At 42.9% G+C, this 18072-nt stretch overlaps 1 protein-coding gene across 1 annotated transcript in view; it reads left to right on the top strand.

Moving 5' to 3' along the window:
• Positions 1-18072, top strand: part of LOC139422143 (corticotropin releasing hormone receptor 1) — a 157267-nt gene that overhangs the window by 101365 nt on the left and 37830 nt on the right. The window contains exon 6 of the mRNA XM_071173295.1: positions 168-274. Within this exon, the coding sequence (XP_071029396.1) occupies positions 168-274 (107 nt within the window). The remainder of the gene's footprint in view (positions 1-167; positions 275-18072) is intronic.

Consider the following 18072-nt stretch of genomic DNA (forward strand, 5'->3'; position numbering starts at 1 on the left):
AATACGAAAGTGCACTCTCTCTCTCATGAAGTTATTAGCTATCTTTTATATTAATTTTGACAATGATGTACACTGCCAAGTATAGATTTGTGTGTCCACACTATTGTTTGCATATTACTGTATTTTTTGGCGTATTATCTGGCTTTTTTCCCCCCTCCTTTCTGCAGAAAAAGAGCAAGCTGCACTACCACATAGCGGTGATCATAAACTACATGGGACATTGTATCTCTCTGGCAGCCCTGCTGGTGGCCTTCATCCTCTTTATGAGGCTGAGGTGAGTAACACTGTCCTCCTCCTACTGTCATTCCTCCATCATATCAAACACATCACATAACAGAAACAGATATTAACACGACACCCGCCTGTCACGTTCCTTCACGTAACTCAACACATCCTGTGTTCTGATGTCACACCCACACAACCCCATAGCCTTGGTTACGGCTAAGTGTTTCATACTCAATCCAATACAACATGAAACAATACAGTATGAAACCGAGAAGAAAATACCATTATTCCATAGTTCATAATACTCTATAATAATCCTGCCAAGATTCATGTTATTTAATGGCTCAGTAGACAGGATCCACGTTCTTGTGCTCGATACTTCTCCCCCCCCGGGGGTTGGGGGGAGATATGTCATTATGTGTACCACCAGCCTGGCCCTCAACCCTGCAGTGCATGCTCTGTCATGACCCATCAATGTCTAAATTGATTTTCTGACTCATGACAAGGTTGGATGAATGAGGTGGTGAATGTAATGCAGCGCTGGTTTGACCTAGGTGTAATGCAGCCTTGTTCGGTTTTGTCCAGCATATTAGTGAAGTGTGTCCTGCTGGAGTGGCGTGTATTATTCAAATACATTCACACACACAGGCACGCACGAACAAACACACACACACACACACACACACACACACACACGGACAAATCCACTCTGAGACTCAAACACATGTTCACACAAGCGCAGTCTTGTTTTGTGAGTTTCGTTCTGGACTCCCAGGGCTCACCCGCTGGGCAAAAACTGGTTGAGTCAACGTTGTTTCCACGTCATTTCAACCCAAAAAATGTGATGACTTTGAATCAACGTGGGGAAGTGATTGGATTTGAAAAAAGTCATCAACGTAAGGAAATTGTTTTACCTCAATCCAATGACAATGACATGGTGATTTTTTATTTCACATTGATTTCATGTTAGTTGACAACTCAACCAAATGTAAACCAAAACTAGATGCTGAAATTATGTCTGTTTGGGAAGGTGTTGACCAGTGAAGGCGCTGTGCGGTGGTGAAGGCGCTGTGCCGTGGTGAAGGCAGTGATACGTGACAAACAGCATGTCACTAACAACCCAACATGTCAGTCAGCCAAAAACCATGCATGTCTGTGTTTTCTCAAAGGCCACACCAACACAGATTATCTGGACTCTGAGATTAAACATATAGTGTAAGAGAATGTTTAGAACAGATTATCCTGGATTAATCTGGTCCGATTAATGTCAGCAAGATACTGTCTCACTGCTTCAATTGCTCCAATCATCAAGAAGTCTCATTTGAGTTGAGACAACAGAGAAAGATTGTTTAGGCTCACTCAATCTGGTTAACATAGTTACATCTTCGACATCAGTGCCCTGTTTATTAACCTCTGACCATCTCAGCTAATATGGAGAGTGGTGTGTGATAAAGCTATTGGGATTGGTCGTACTGTATGTATGTAGAGAATAGAGGACAGGAAAAGCTAAGGTTGTAAAGTAGCAGACAGGCCGGCCAGCGCTGGTCTAATGTTTACTTCCTAAACTGAAATGAAACAGCTAGCAGGAACAGATGTCTGGGATGGACACACACATACACACACACACACACACACCCTGAGACTTCATTACTCCTTCTCCGCACATGGGCTGAACTCTCTGAAATCACGGCCTGTTTTATCTTTTCATTTGATCTGGCTGTGATAAAGCTGTCCTTTTTAATATTTCATACACACACACAACAACACAAAAGGTTGGCTCTAAAGCCCCTCTGGCTACTTCACGGGTTCTCACAGGAGAATGGTAGCTGTGTGAGTCATACATTGTACGTACTGTAACGGCAGAAGAAAAGTCCCTGAAAGGAGTACTTTCTCATTCACATGCCTCGTTTTGAGAGATTATAGGCCTTCAATGTCTTTTGGCATAAAATTCTTTTATATATCCTCCTTTTATATCCCCTCTAATCTGCTCTTCAGGACTGATTACAAAATCGATAATACAATTTGAAGGATTATCAGATTACGGAGATGAATCAAAATAGCTTCACTGCCTGAATGCATTGTACAGTTGAAAAACAATGCACTGTCACTCCTGAGTGTATACGATCTTCTTTGATCGTGTAATGCTTTGCTGTACAGTATCAGTGCATTCAATGCATGCGGATTGTTTGGGTAGCTCGGCCAAGGAAACCACTTTTAAGAGGTTTAGTGTCTGCACATAAGCTTCGGTAACACTTTGTTTGGGTAGTCCTAAACCTCCTATTCAAACTCAGTGAAGACCCCAGGCCTGGTTTAGTGTGCGGACAAGTTTAGATTGAATGACTTGAGGTTATTTTCAGTCCGGGAACACAACGGTAAGAAGAGGGTAAACACATTGCTGTGCCTATTTGTTCAAGCCACACTGAGTTAAGGCACCCAATGCACTGTGAACGGTATTGCCGAGTTTGAGTTGTAGACAAAGCATTCATGGAAGAACACTTCTGCTTCACCCTTCCTTTCATTCACACTTGCTGACATGACATCTGGTAAGATACTGCCGAGCACTGAAACGTACAGACGCATAAGTGTAAAAGAGGTAAAGGTGCTTTTGTATGGGACGAGGGCTTAGTTGTTTGTGTGGGAACTTCAGCTGACGTATCGAATTGTGTTGAATTGGGCGGACCTAAATTACTTTCGCGTTATACCCATGTGGATATTTCTCGTGCACAAGTTTTGTAATTGCCACCACTTGGAAACTTTGTACACAACTTCATGATTCGTCAATTATTTTAACACTTAAGTGATTACGAAAGAGGCAAAGATTATCAGGGAAACAACGACTTTAGATGATCATTGACTTTCCACTGATCCCTGAACTAGGAGGACCTGGCGGATTCTATTCCCGTCCATACTGACGTAGCAGCAGGAGGAAGAGACAGGGGATGTAGAGGATAGGAGGCTACAGACCTCAGAGACACATGGTCTCAGTGTGAAGTGATGGCCCCTGGCCAGCTTTCCTCAGCTCCCCAGTGAACTGAGAAACGCACCGACAGCGAACATACCCAGGACCCCAGCACTGAACTGGCAGGGTGTTACCAACGCAGTGATATGCCATTTGGACTGTGAAACACACCAGGGGGAATCTGCGTCAGTGGAAAAGGACAAGCAGAGCAGCACTGCTGTTATCCACTAATGGAAAACCCCCTGTTGTGAAAACGACAGAGGCATTATTCACGTAGCTAACCAGTATCTTTGCCTGATCTATCCCCCCTCATTTTGTTAACAGGTAAAGGAGCAGGCGCTTATACAACCGGGTCTCAGAGCATTTCGTATTATTTTGTATGTAAATCCGAGACTCTATTTTTCAAATCAAATTTTATTAGTCACATGCTTATGATTTTCTAAGTTTCGTATAGTATGTATTAATTTGTGGATGTCCATCGCATATTTCGTATGATATGTTATGAATTACAATTCGTATTATATGTTATGAATAAGCTAACTGCATGATATGTTAACAATTCTAGCTAGGTGGCTAATGTTAGCTAGCTCACTAACATTAGCTAGGCTAGGGGTTCAAATCAAATCAAATGTATTAGTCACATGTTCCGAATACAACAGTGAAATGCCTACTTATGAGCCCCCAACCAACAATGCTGTTTCAAAAAATATGGACAAGAATAAGAGATTAAAGAGCAGCAGTAAAACAACAATAATGAGACTATATACAGGAGGGTACCAGTACAGGGTCAATGTGAGGGGGCACCGGTTAGTTGAGGTAGTATGTACATGTAGGTAGAGTTATTGAAGTGGCTATGCATGGGATGACAACAACAGAAAGTAGCAGTGGTGTAAAGAGGGTGAGGTGGGGTGGGGAGGCAATGCAAATAGTCTGGGTAGCCAATTGATTAGATATTCAGGAGTCTTATGGTTTGGGGGTAGAAGCTGTTTAGAAGTCTCTTGGACCTAGACTTGGCGTTCCGGTACTGCTTGCCATACGGTAGCAGAGAGAACGTTCTATGACAAGGCTGGAGTCTTTGACAATTGTTAGGGCCTCCTCTGACACCACCTGGTATAGAGGTCCTGGATGGCAGGAAGCATTGCCCCAGTGATATGCTGGGCCATTGGCACTACCCTCTGGAGTGCCTCTTCATCCTGCTGCTTAGGCCAAGCAGTTGCCATACCAGGCAGTGATGCAACCATGCTCTCAATGGTGCAGCTGTAGAACCTTTTGAGGATCTGAGGACCCATGATAGATAGGGTTAGGGTTAAGTTAAAGAGTTAAACTAGGGTTAAGGGAAGGGTTAGGGGAAGGGTTCGCTAACATGCTAAGTAGTTGCAAAGTAGCAAAAAGCTTCTAATTAGCCAAAATGCTCAAGTTATCTGTGATAATTTCTGAACTCGCAACCTTTGAGTAGCTAGACATTCCCGTTATATGCCTACCCATCCACCCCGATCAGCCACCTTCCTTTTGTTTTTGCCTAAGGTAAACATCTGTCTTATGTAACAAAACGTAACATATCATACCAAATGGAGTGTCTCAGATTTATGTACAGAATAATACGAAATGCTCTGAGACCAGGTTGGTTTGCAGCACAATACCCATGACGCTGTCCAAGTTCGTTCACAGTGGGGAAGGGGTTTAAAGCATGAAACGGGAAATGCTGATGCTTTCAAGAATGTGCATAGTGAAGATACAGGACTCCCTGGGGAGATGGATATTAACCAAGAGATAAGCCAGTAAGATGAGAGGAACTGTGGTGATGTGGGAAGGGGTTTGCTGTCAACCCTACTGTACCACTAGGCCCTTGAGATCACATGTAGTAAAGATCCACTCCGCACAGTGCCCTGGGCTGTACAGCAGCACAAACTCCCTCAAAACTGTGATACTATTCATATAATAAAGTGTAAGACATAAGCCAGTGTTCTCACTTGGAACAAACGTTGCGGAACTTTGGATCCCAAAGCAGCTGCTCGTCCACTTTCAGAGCACCCATTCTAGCGTGACGGCTGGAGTGGTGCCTGTCAGTGATTGTCACAGCTCACCTGGCACTGGCTGGCATCGACGCATCAGACGAAAAGCTGTCTAGCCTAGTGCCAGTCAATGTTTCACCTTGGCCTTATTTGTTATTAACTTTGCTTGAGCCCACTTCATTAGAGTCCGTTTTGCAGAGTTCCCATTCAAACATGTTGTTAAAGACCTTTGTTGCCAAGGTACCGAACATGAACTTAACATCAGCATTGAATCAAGCTGCAAATCATTGACATACAGTGCCTTGCGAAAGTATTCGGCCCCCTTGAACTTTGCGACCTTTTGCCACATTTCAGGCTTCAAACATAAAGATATAAAACTGTATTTTTTTGTGAAAAATCAACAACAAGTGGGACACAATCATGAAGTGGAACAACATTTATTGGATATTTCAAACCTTTTTAACAAATCAAAAACTGAAAAATTGGGCATTCAAAATTATTCAGCCCCTTTACTTTCAGTGCAGCAAACTCTCTCCAGAAGTTCAGTGAGGATCTCTGAATGATCCAATGTTGACCTAAATGACTAATGATGATAAATACAATCCACCTGTGTGTAATCAAGTCTCCGTATAAATGCACCTGCACTGTGATAGTCTCAGAGGTCCGTTAAAAGCGCAGAGAGCATCATGAAGAACAAGGAACACACCAGGCAGGTCCGAGATACTGTTGTGAAGAAGTTTAAAGCCGGATTTGGATACAAAAAGAAAGGGACATTCTGCTACCAAAAAGGAAAAGTAAAGCAAAAAGCTGCAGATACTGTACCACAACACTTCTACCCAACTTAGAGATGTCCTCATTGTAAACCAAGGCACTTTTCCGATTACTGAAAGGGGACGATTACAGGCTTGTTTTAACAGCGATGTGGCATGTTTTTTTCCTGTAGTGGGGTCCACCTTTTTTACAAGAGCCCAGAGCTCAGAAATATGAAACAGAGCCTTCAGCCCACTGCTGCAAAGGGCTTCCTGAGGTAGCCAATGGCACTATGTTCAGTCTTTATTTGGTTTAATGGATCTTAGCCACGTGTCTGTCTAATTTCACTTCGCTTCACTAACGACTTTTTAAACTAATTCTACCCTGACCAAAGTACTAATTACATAGTTTAGGACTTCAAACTGTAGCACCTTCCAAAAGTGTAATGAATGTTGCGTACCAACTACGTCAAGGACAAATCTGATGGCCAGTGGCTGAGGAGATTGAACTCATGCCCTTAATCCTTACAACTCCATAAAGAGACTTCTTGATGATTGGGGTGATGCGAGTAATTTATGACAACCTTCAAGGCATTCTGGAACAACATGGGACCATTGATTTATGCTACTTTGCTTCAATACCCAGGTACTCTCTAACCTTGACGACGAGGTAGTTTTAGTCATCGAGTCATTATAGAGAGACCCGGTGACCCATCTAAGGCAAGGCATTATCTTAATGGGTAACCTGTACTCACACACACATACACACAACTCACACACACAACTCACAGATGCAATTTCCATTCCCCACACACACTCCAGCGTTACATCCTCCTGAAAGGTCAAGTCAAATAGCCTGCAGTTGAGCAAGCAGATGCACTAACCAGTCACACAGATAGCTGACTTGACTCTAGTGTAAACACGTGATGTTTGTTCATCAACGTATTTGACGTTGGGGGATGAAATAATACTTATTAATGGCTCAACAGACCCCATTTCTGCGATCTGGGTTAATGGTGTATAATGTAATATACATGAATAGAAATTGACTGAAAGAACCAGTCAATTCTCGTTTATACTGATTCAGAATCACTTTATCTGGTAATGCACAATGGCAGAAGTGTGGTATATCAAAAAGGACATAATTCTTCTTCTTTTTTTTTTACCAAGGCTGGAACTTGCTGTAAGCCTAAATAAAAAAAACAAGGAAGGGATGACTCCCTGCGTCTCTCTGCTGAGTAAACTGAACTCACATGTTCATCTCATTCTGCTAGAAGTTAGTGATTCAGAGAATCTCTGACCTTTAATTATTGGATTTCTGCCAGACAACACACAAGGGAATAGTTAGCCCAGATATGATATTTTTATATATTAATAATACAAACCCAAGCTGGGGCCTCGGTTGACATTTTCGACTGCCCATGAGACCTGCACATGTGTGGTGGTGTTGTTTACCCGTGTGTGCCTGCTCTGGGAGGCAGGACTCTGGGGTGAGGGGTCATGGGAGGCTTCAGCTTGACCTGGTGGTGTCTTCAAACGGCTTGTTGCAGTGGAAGCCTCTTCATAGTTCAACAGCAGGTGACTGCTACTCAAAATGAAAATGTCCTTGAGCTTTACAAAGTACTAAGTTACGCCTCACATGCAAACTTACAGTAAACTTAAGTAAAAAATACTATAAAGTACTTCTTAAGTAGTTACTTTACTATTTTTATTTGTGACAAATTTTACTTTTACTTCACGACATTCCTAAAGTAAATAATGTCCTTTTTACTCCATACATTTTCCCTGACACCCAAAAGTATTCGTTACATTTTGAATGCTTGGAAAATGGTCAAATTCACACACTTATCAAGAGAACATCCCTGGTCAGCCCTACTGTCTCTGATCTGGCGAACTCACCAAACACAAATGCTTTGTTGTAAATTTTTGTCTAAGTGTTGGAGTGTGCATGCCGTCTGGTTTGCTTAGTATAAGGATTTTGAAATGTTTTCTGCTTTTACTTTTGATACTTACGTATATTTTAGCAATTACATTTACAATTGATACTTAATTATATTTAAAATGAAATACTTGTAGACTTTTACTCAAGTAGTGTTTTACTTGGTTTTACTTCACTATTACTTGAGTCATTTTCTATTAAGGTATCTTTACTTTTACTTAAGAATGACAATTGGGTACCTTTTCTACCAATGCAAAGTTACATATATACACACACACACACACACGAAGTTGGTTCCCTATTGATTACTATTACCACAACAAACAGGAAATTATTAGGGGATTCCAGTGCACCCAGAAATCTATTTTAACCATTTCAAAATCAGAACTTTAACCAAGAGGGTACATCGATGACAATTTATTATTCAAGTAGCTATGATGTATTATGCATTTGGCGCTTGTTCCTAGTATTGTATTAGGGTAGTAGACGATACAGAATAGAATGAACGAGAATATAACATCCCATAGAACATGTCAAAAATAGAACACAGTGTAGAACAGAACGTCTCTAATGAGTTCTAGATGGGAATACTTATGTAGCCACTGCATGTTGTGGATGTTGATATACATAATATCCTGTTCAGGTAAACCGCTTTAGATATACTGTACATGGTACTTAGCTCAGCTGCAGCCTCATTGGTGTGGTTTGAACCTCATTTTCTGGTAGGACTGCTCTGGGATTGAATGGTCTTGGTTTTACCACACTTGTGGCCATGCCCCCATATTTACCCAGCCCAGTGTGGCTTTAAACACTGCACTGCACCACAGTCTCATTTAACTTCTTGTGGAGTAATCTGTTATTCTGCAGATCCCTGCTGCTCAGCTATGCTTGGTGGTTAGAGTCTGGATGCTGGAGTTGGAAATAAGAACGAGAAGTGTGTCCGATTTTGACAAGGTTCTGTTGCCAGAGATTTGAACTACGACTGAGCCCAGAGAACAGAAAGCAAGTGTGTGTGTGTGCGTAACTTGGTCTCAGGGCAATTTGTTTTATTCTGTGACACTCCATTTAGTAATATATGTTACATTGTGTTAAATTACATTATGAATGGAATAGCAGTCATACAATATCATATGAATTAGAGGACATATAGCAGGGTTCCCCACTGTTGCCCTGCTGGGTTTTTTATTATGGCCCCCCAAGTATATATAAAAATATATATATATATTAGAATTTGCATTGTTGGACATAAAAGACTGTAAAAACACCAGCAAGTCTGCTCAATTGGATGATGTCATAGGTCTTGGAAGAGTCTTGGAAGTCATGTAGTATTATACGCATTTCTCTAAAACCAGGTTGCTTGTTGCGTCTTAACAACAAAGGAGAATTCCGGGGAGAATTTACGTTGGTGGTTAGGTGAACTAACTACAAAGGTTCGGATCGTTTACATTAAAGGTTGGGGGAACTAAAGCGACAAAGGTTAGGTGAATTTACATAGAAGGATAGTTGAATTGGGTTAAGTTTAGAATAAGGGTTAGTGGAAGGGTTAGCTAAAATACTACAGTTTTTCCTGACACAATTCCAACACGCAACCTTTGGATTGCTAGACAGTTGCGCATCACACTTACCCATCCTCCTTGACCAACCTCCCTACTTTTGTTTCTGTCTGAAGTAGCTAGACTACTAGTAGGTATCATAAGTCTTGCAGGTGCTCAGAAATATGTAAAGTATGTTTCATATGGCTCTGAGGCCAGGCTGGTGTGTGTGTGTGCGTATCAATTCCTCATTCCGAACCTCCACATATAGCCTGGGACCCCATACAGAGAAGCTTGTTTCTCTTCATTTAGATAAGGGCTACTTCACTGCTGGTGGTGTGGGTGTGTTTGATAATTTAGTACGTAGAGTTTCTCTTGTCATTCATGGAGCTAGGCAACAGCTTGACAGTCTTGGCATGTTCTCAATAGAGATAGATAGAGCGTGTGTCCCAAATGGCCCTGTATTCCCTATATAGTGCACTACTTTTGACCAGACCCCTAGTCAAAAGTAGTGCACTATAAAGGGAATAGGGTGCCAATTAGGACGCAAGCAGAACCTTGGAACCTCAGTCCCTCCCCTGAAGACATCTCGCCAGTGTCCATCTTTGGCGGTCATGTCATGTCACCTCTATTGATGCGTGATGACATCAACCCACAGACAGAGAGAGAGACTGCCTCCTATAGTGAGGTTGGAGGGCATTGGTTCTTAGAAACTGCCTTTGGGTAAACCAACTGGAGATGTTCTGTTCTGACCATTTTTAAAACCAAATCCTGTTTTAGAGACCCGAAACAACTGAGGTGCCTGTTTTCATTCTAGTTCATGTCTACCGCTATAAAACTCTTGTGAAAGAGGTTTGTTAGGATTTGAGAGTGTTTTATCCTCTTGGAGGCAAAAAGGGGACTTACTGAAAATATAATATACCCCATTTAGCAGATGCTTTTAACCAGTCGAGCGTGCATATATTTGGCATATATTGAACCCTCAACCCTTGGTGCCATGCTCTACTGACTGAGTCACACAGAATCGCTGTGAACTGAATTTTTTTTAAATACATTTTTTAAAACCTTTATTTAAACCTCTACAGGATCGGTGTCCAGAACTCGGGACGGTTGCGCTAACGTAGGCTAATGCGATTAGCATGAGGTTGTAAGTAACAAGAACATTTTCCAGGACATAGACATATCTGATATTGGCTGAAAGCTTAAATTCTTGTTAATCTAACTGCACTGTCCAATATACAGTAGCTGTTACAGTGAAAGAATACCATGTTATTGTTTGAGGAGAGTGCACAGTTATGAACTTGAAAATGTATTAATACACCAATTAGGCACATTTGGGCAATCTTTACCAGATCTAATGTGTTATATTCCCCTACATTCATTTCACATTTACACAAACTTCAAAATGTTTCCTTTCAAATTGTATGAAGAATATGCATATCCTTGCTACAGGCAGTTAGATTTGGGTGTGTCAGTTTAGGCAAACATTTTGTTTAACTAGGCAAGTCAGTTAAGAACAAATTCTTATTTACAGTGGCGGCCTACACCGGCCAAACCCGGACGACGCTGGACCAATTGTGTGCCGCCCTATGGGACTCCCATTCACGGCCTGTTGTGAAGTAGCATGAAGTTACTGAAGCATCATATCCTGTTCTCCCTCGTATTGTTGTAAACACTGTAAATTGGTCGTGTGCTTATAGTCAATACTCCCCAATGAATAAACTGTGCGCTGGGCAGTCTGGCACATTCAAGAAACACTGCAAATAGGTTTAGGGTCCGGAGAAGAGAATCGCAATTTTAGTTTGTGTTTATTGTTCTTTTCATAATGTCGCTTCACTTTGTCCTCCTCTCTATCACATTTCTAATAACAAAAGTTGAAATTCCATGATTTGTCTTATTATTAATCAAATTAAAATGAAAGGAATAATGATGAAGTTCATTTTCAGGCCAGTCTTTTGCTCTTACACAGCACGGAGCTCCATCCAAGCCCTGTATTGCATTCCTCTTCAGGGCCATTCTGTTTCCCTTTTTTACATACATTGATATGCAGAGGCAAATAAATCAAAGAATCGTTTGATGCCTCTAATATCCCCATTTGTTCCTCTGAAGCCTGCACTTTAAAATAAATGAATGTGCACACTCTAACACATTCCCTAAGGCACTAGTCTGTGGAGAGCTGTGACGACCAGGGGCGCTGCGTACAGTATGCATGTGTGTGTGTGCCTTTCAAGGTGCGTTTTATATAAGATAATCCTTTTGAAAGTATGTGTGTGTCTCGGTCCATTCCTAGATACTCTGTCAACAAGAGACTGTCTACATACACTCCACAAAAAGAAACATTCTGAAACCTCAACCTCCTTAGTGTTTTGATTTCAGATTAAAAGTGACATTTCCTGTATGACACACACCAGATATTTTTGGTTTATGTGTCTGTACTTCAAATATTTGTCTTCTAGACTGCTTTTAAGTCCCTTTAATTTAATAGGATTTGATTGGTCAGCCCCCGGACTGCTCAAATGTCTACTTAATTGGAAACATAACACACGTGTATAACTCGGCATACCCACTAGCTAGAGTTAACCATACTCCAAAATATTTTCTACTGAAGAAGACCATCGCAGTCCTTGGCTGTATCCCAAATGGGACCCTATTCCCTCTTTAGCCCAACACTTTTGACCAGGGCCCATGTTCAGAATTAGTGCACGACAAAGGGAATAGAGTGCAATTTGGCCTCCTCGTTCAGGCTTTGAGATCTCCATGAGCTGCATCTGTAAATAGAAATGAGGTAGATTTCTAGAGCTTCATACTTTCTTTGGCTGACAAATGAAGAGTAAGACATGTAAGGTTATGTCTGGAGGGAACTGAGCCAGTAACCCTTTACTTTTTTTGTGAATTGTTGTACTCCATCCTAACAAATGGTTTTGTCCAGCAATACGATCTCAGGGATAAGTAGGAGGATAAGGAAATATTGGTCCAGTCTCCTCTGCCTCCGGTAATTTAGTCCGGCCTGATGAAGAGAAAAGAAGAGTGGGGGAAAGAGAGAAAAACAGAACGAGGGGGGGATGACAAAGAGAGAGAGTGAAGAAGAGATAAAGGTTGAGGACAGAGAGAAATTAGGAAAAAATTTGGAGATAATTACAGTGGTCATTTTGAAAGAGGGAGAAGGAACGAGGTGAGGGAGAACGAAGGTGAGGGTTAAAATGAAAGATGACGCACAGCGGGGGGAGAGACGAGAGAGAGAGAGAGAGAGAGTCAGAGGAATTAGTGAAATTGCTTGTGAGAGTAAAATAAACAGAGGGAAAGGTAGAGGACAACGTCTACATTGGCTGTACTCCAAACAGTCTCTGGTGGATTAGCCATTAATCATTTAAGAATTCAAATGTTTTTTTCAAAGCTTAAAGGGCTTTGTTTTTGTCAGAACCTCTAGGTATAGCCATGTCAGCCATGCGTGTGTGTGTGCGTACATGTGTGCATGTGCCTGTCTCTTGTACAACCACAAAGCACTTGCTGTACCATGGCTGAAACAGGTAATCTACCACAGTGTGCATTTTGTCACATTTTAACATTGGTAGGAAAGTTTTTTTTAATAAACATGATGTAATGAGCCGTTAAACATTTAGTATAAAGTGGGAGGAATGTTGTCAATACTTGTTTCAGAAAGTATTCACATCCCTTTAATTTTTCACATTTTGTTGTGTAACAGAATTTAAAATGGACTAAATTTAGATTTTGTCACTGGCCTACTCACAATACCCAATAGTGTCAAAGTGGAACTGTGTTTTTCGACATTTCTACAAATTAATAAAAAATGAAAAGCTGAAAAGTCTTGAGTCGATAAGCGTTCAATCACTTTTAGGGCAAGACTAAATAAGTTCAGGAGAAAACATTTGCTTAAGAAATCACATAATAAGTTACATGGACTCACTCTGTGTTCAATAGTAGTGTCAAATATGATTTTTGAACAACTACCTCATCTCTGTACCCCACGCATACTGTAAGGTCTTTAAGTCAAGCACTGAAGTTCAAACACAGATTCAACCAGAAGGACCAGGGAGTTCTTCCAATGCCTTGCAAAGAAGAGCACCTATTGGTAGCTGAGTAAAAATAAAAAGCAAACATTGTTTCAATGGTACAGAAGGAGATGGCCGCCATTTCACGATCCCAAAACCAATTCCCAAGAAATCCAAGGTAACGAAGCTAAACGACTTCCGCCCCGTAGCACTCACTTCCGTCAAAGTGCTTTGAGAGACTAGTCAAGGACCATTTCACCTCCACCCTACCTTCCACCCTAGACCCACTCCAATTTGCTTACCGCCCTAATAGGTTCACAGACGACCCAATCGCAACCACACTGCACACTGCCCTAACCCATCTTTACAAGAGGCATACCTATGTAAGAATGCTGTTCATCGACTACAGCTCAGCATTTAACACCATAGTACCCTCCAAACACGTCATCAAGCTCGACTGGGTACTGGACGGGCCGCCCCCAGGTGGTGAGGGTAGGTAACAACATCCCCAACCCGCTGATTCTCAACACTGGGGCCCCACAAGGGTGCATTCTGAGCCCTCTCCTGTACTCCCTGTTCAGCCACGACTGCGTGGCCATGCACGCCTCCAACTCAATCATCAAGTGTGCAGACGACACTACAGTGGTAGGTTTGATTACCAACAACGACGAGACGGCCTACAGGGAGGAGGTGAGGGCCCTCGGAGTGTGGTGTCAGGAAAATAACCTCACACTCAACGTCAACAAAACGAACAATGATCGTGGACTTGAGGAAACAGCAGAGGGAGCACCCCCCTATCCACATCGACGGGACAGTAGTTGAGAGGGTAGTAAATTAAGTTCCTCGGCGTACACATCACGGACAAACTGAATTGGTCCACCCACACAGACAGCGTGGTGAAGAAGGCGCAGCAGCACCTCTTCAACCTCAGGAGGCTGAAGAAATTTGGCTTGTCACCAAAAGCACTCACAAACCTTTACAGATGTACAATCAAGAGCATCCTGTCGGGCTGTATCACCGCCTGGTACGGCAACTGCTCCGCCCACAACCGCAAGGCTCTCCAGAGGGTAGTGAGGTCTGCACAACGAATCACCGGGGGCAAACTACCTGCCCTCCAGGACACCAACACCACCTGATGTCACAGGAAGGCCATAACGATCATCAAGGACAACAACCACCCGATCCACTGCCTGTTCACCCCGTTATCATCCAGATGGCGAGGTCAGTACAGGTGCATCAAAGCAGGGACCGAGAGACTGAAAAACAGCTTCTATCTCAAGGCCATCAGACTGTTAAACAGCCACCACTAACATTGAGTGGCTGCTGCCAACATACTGACTCAACTCCAGCCACTTTAATAATGTAAAAATTGATCAAATGTATCACTAGCCACGTTAAACAATGCCACTTCATATAATGTTTACATACCCTACATTACTCATCTCATATGTATATACTGTACTCTATACCATCTACTGCACCTTGCCATCTTGATGTAATACATGTATCACTAGCCACTTTAAACAAGGCCACTTTTATATGTTTACATACCCTACATTACTCATTGCATATGTATATACTGTACTCTATACCATCTACTGCACCTTGCCATCTTGATGTAATACATGTATCACTAGCCACTTTAAACAATGCCACTTTTATATGTTTACATACCCTACATTACTCATCTCATATGTATAACTGTACTAGATACCATCTACTGCATCTTGCCTATGCCGTTCTGTACCATCAATATGTACATATTCTTCGTTCCTAACACTTGTGTGTGTATAAGGTAGTTGTTGTGAAATTGTTAGGTTAGATTACTCGTTGGTTATTACTGCATTGTCGAAACTACAAGCACAAGCATTTCGCTACACTCGCATTAACATCTGCTAACCATGTGTATGTGACAACTAAAATTTGATTTGATTTGTGCTATTGTGTATTGTAGCAGGCTTAAGGGGGTGGGGTTTCCGCGTCAACAAGTTCAATAACCAAACACGCACATAAAGCACAACAATAATACGAATGGGGAATTTATTAGGGAGCAGACCTTGGGAAAGGGTGGAATTCAGCAACCAGTTCACAGCCCACAATTCGTTCTCTTTGTCCGTTCCGTTCTCCAGGGGTAATCCTAAAACTCGGGTCCTCAGCCAAATTGGTTCGGTACACAGTGGGGGTAATCAGACAGTCCAGGTCACAATGAGTAATCACACAGATCATTCTCTCTTGTCTCACACGCCATAACACAGGCTTCCTTCTCAGTCCTTTCTCTGTTTGTGCAGCCCGCTTCCTCTTTCATCCCCAAGCACTCCATGGCTTAATGACCCACAGACTTGCCTCGTTGGGGCAGAAAGTCCATATAAGGCTCGGGGGTGGAGCCAGCGGGCTGAAAGATGTCTCCCTTCAATTACCACTCCCCTCACCTCTCCCTGCCGTCTGAGTCGAGTACATCATGTGCATTCCATTTCTTCAGCAAATTCACATGGTAAATCTGGGTCAGATGCCTGTGTCCCGGCTGTCTGGCCCTATAGTTAACTTCACCCACCTTCAAGGACTTCCATTGGTCCAAAAACGTACATTCTGAGGTGTGGACCAACACCAACCCTTTGTCTCTTGGCTGGAAGTCTCTTCGTTTTGCCCCTCTGTTGTACACCCGTGCTTGGGCCTCCTGTGCTTCCAGCACGTGTTCCCGTACCAGGGGCCACAAGGTTACCATCCGGTCTCTCACGTGTTCCACCATGGTTCGGTGGGGCGACAGTTGCTGTTCCCAGGCTACTTTAGCCACGTCCAGCAGTCCTCGGGGTCGTCTCCCGTACAGGAGTTCAAATCAAATCAAAGTTGATTCGTCATGTGTGCCAAATACAACCGGTGTAGACCTTACAGTGAAATACTTACATGCCCTAACCAACAGTGCGATTTTTATGTAAAAAAATAGGTATTAGGTGAACAATAGATAAGTAGTAACAGGCCCTAACCAACAGTAAAAAGACAGTGAATAATAACAGTAGCGAGGCTATATACAGGCACCAGTTAGTCAGGCTAATTGCGGTAGTATGTACATGTAGGTATGGTTAAAGTGACTATGCATATATGATAAACAGAGAGTAGCAGTAGCGTAAAAGAGGGGTTGGCGGGCGGGTGGTGGGTGGCGGGACACAATGCAGATAGTCCGAGTAGCCAATGTGCGGGGGCACCGGGTAGTCGGGCTAATTGAGATAGTATGAACATGAATGTATAGTTAAAGTGACTATATATATGATAAACAGAGAGTAGCAAATGGGTTGGGTTGGGGGGGGCAATGCAAATAGTTCGGGTAGCCATTTGATTACCTGTTCAGGAGTCTTATGGCTTGTGGGTAAAAACTGTTGAGAAGCCTTTTGGTCCTAGACTTGGCGCTCAGGTACTGCTTGCCATGCGGAAGTAGAGAGAACATTCTGTGACTGGGATGGTTGGGGGTCTTTGACAATTTTTACTGAGTCTAAATTACCAACACGTTTCAAGCAGACCACCATAGTCACTGTGCCCAAGAACACTAAGGTAACCTGCCTAAATGACGACCGACCCGTAGCACTCATGGCTCACATCAACACCATTATCCCAGAAACCCTAGACCCACTCCAATTTGAATACCTCCCCAGATGATGTAATCTCTATTGTACTCAACACTGCCCTTTCTCACCTGGACAAAAGGAACACCTACGTGAGAATGCTATTCATTGACTACAGCTCAGTGTTCAACACCATAGTGCCCTCAAAGCTCATCACTAAGCTAAGGACCCTGGGACTTAACACCTCCATCTACAACTGAATCCTGGACTTCCTGACAGGCCGCCCCCAGGTGGTAAGAATAGGGAACAACACATCCACCACGCTGATCCTCAACACGGGGGACCCTCAGGGGTGTGTGCTCAGACCCCTCCTGTATTCCCTGTTCACCCATGACTGCATGACCAGGCACAACTCCAACACCAAGTTTTCAGATGACACAACAGTGATCACCGACAACGATGAGACAGCCTATAGGGAGGAGGTCAGAGACCTGGCCGTGTGGTGCCAGGACAACAACCTCTCCCTCAATGTGATCAAGACAGAGGTGATGATTGTGGACTACAGGAAAAGGAGGAACAAGCATGTCCCCATTCTCTTCGACAGGGCTGGTGTGGAACAGGTTGAGATCTTCAAGTTCCTTGGTGTCCACATCAACAATAAAGTTTCATGGTCCAAACCCACTAAGACAGTTGTGAAGAGGGCACGACAAAGCCTATTCCCCCTCAGGAGACTATAAAGATTTGTCATGGGTTTTCAGTTCCTCAAAAGGTTCTACAGCTGCACCATCAAGAGCATCCAGACTGGTTGCATCACAGAATGGTATGGCAACTGCTTGTTCTCCGACCGCAAGGCACTACAGAGTGTGTACAACCCAGTACATCACGGGGACCAAGTTTCCTGCCATCCAGGACATCTATATCAGGCGGTGTCAGAGGAAGGCCGTAGAAATTGTCAAAGTCTCCTGCCACCCTAGTCATAGACTGTTCTCTCTGCTACCGCACGGCAAACGGTACCGGAGCACCAAGTCAAGGTCCAAAAGGCTCCTTAACAGCTTCTACCACCAAGCCATAATACTCTTGAACAGCTAATCA

Source organism: Oncorhynchus clarkii, chromosome 12 (genome assembly GCF_045791955.1).
Source record: "Oncorhynchus clarkii lewisi isolate Uvic-CL-2024 chromosome 12, UVic_Ocla_1.0, whole genome shotgun sequence".
NCBI classification, from domain to species: domain Eukaryota; kingdom Metazoa; phylum Chordata; class Actinopteri; order Salmoniformes; family Salmonidae; genus Oncorhynchus; species Oncorhynchus clarkii.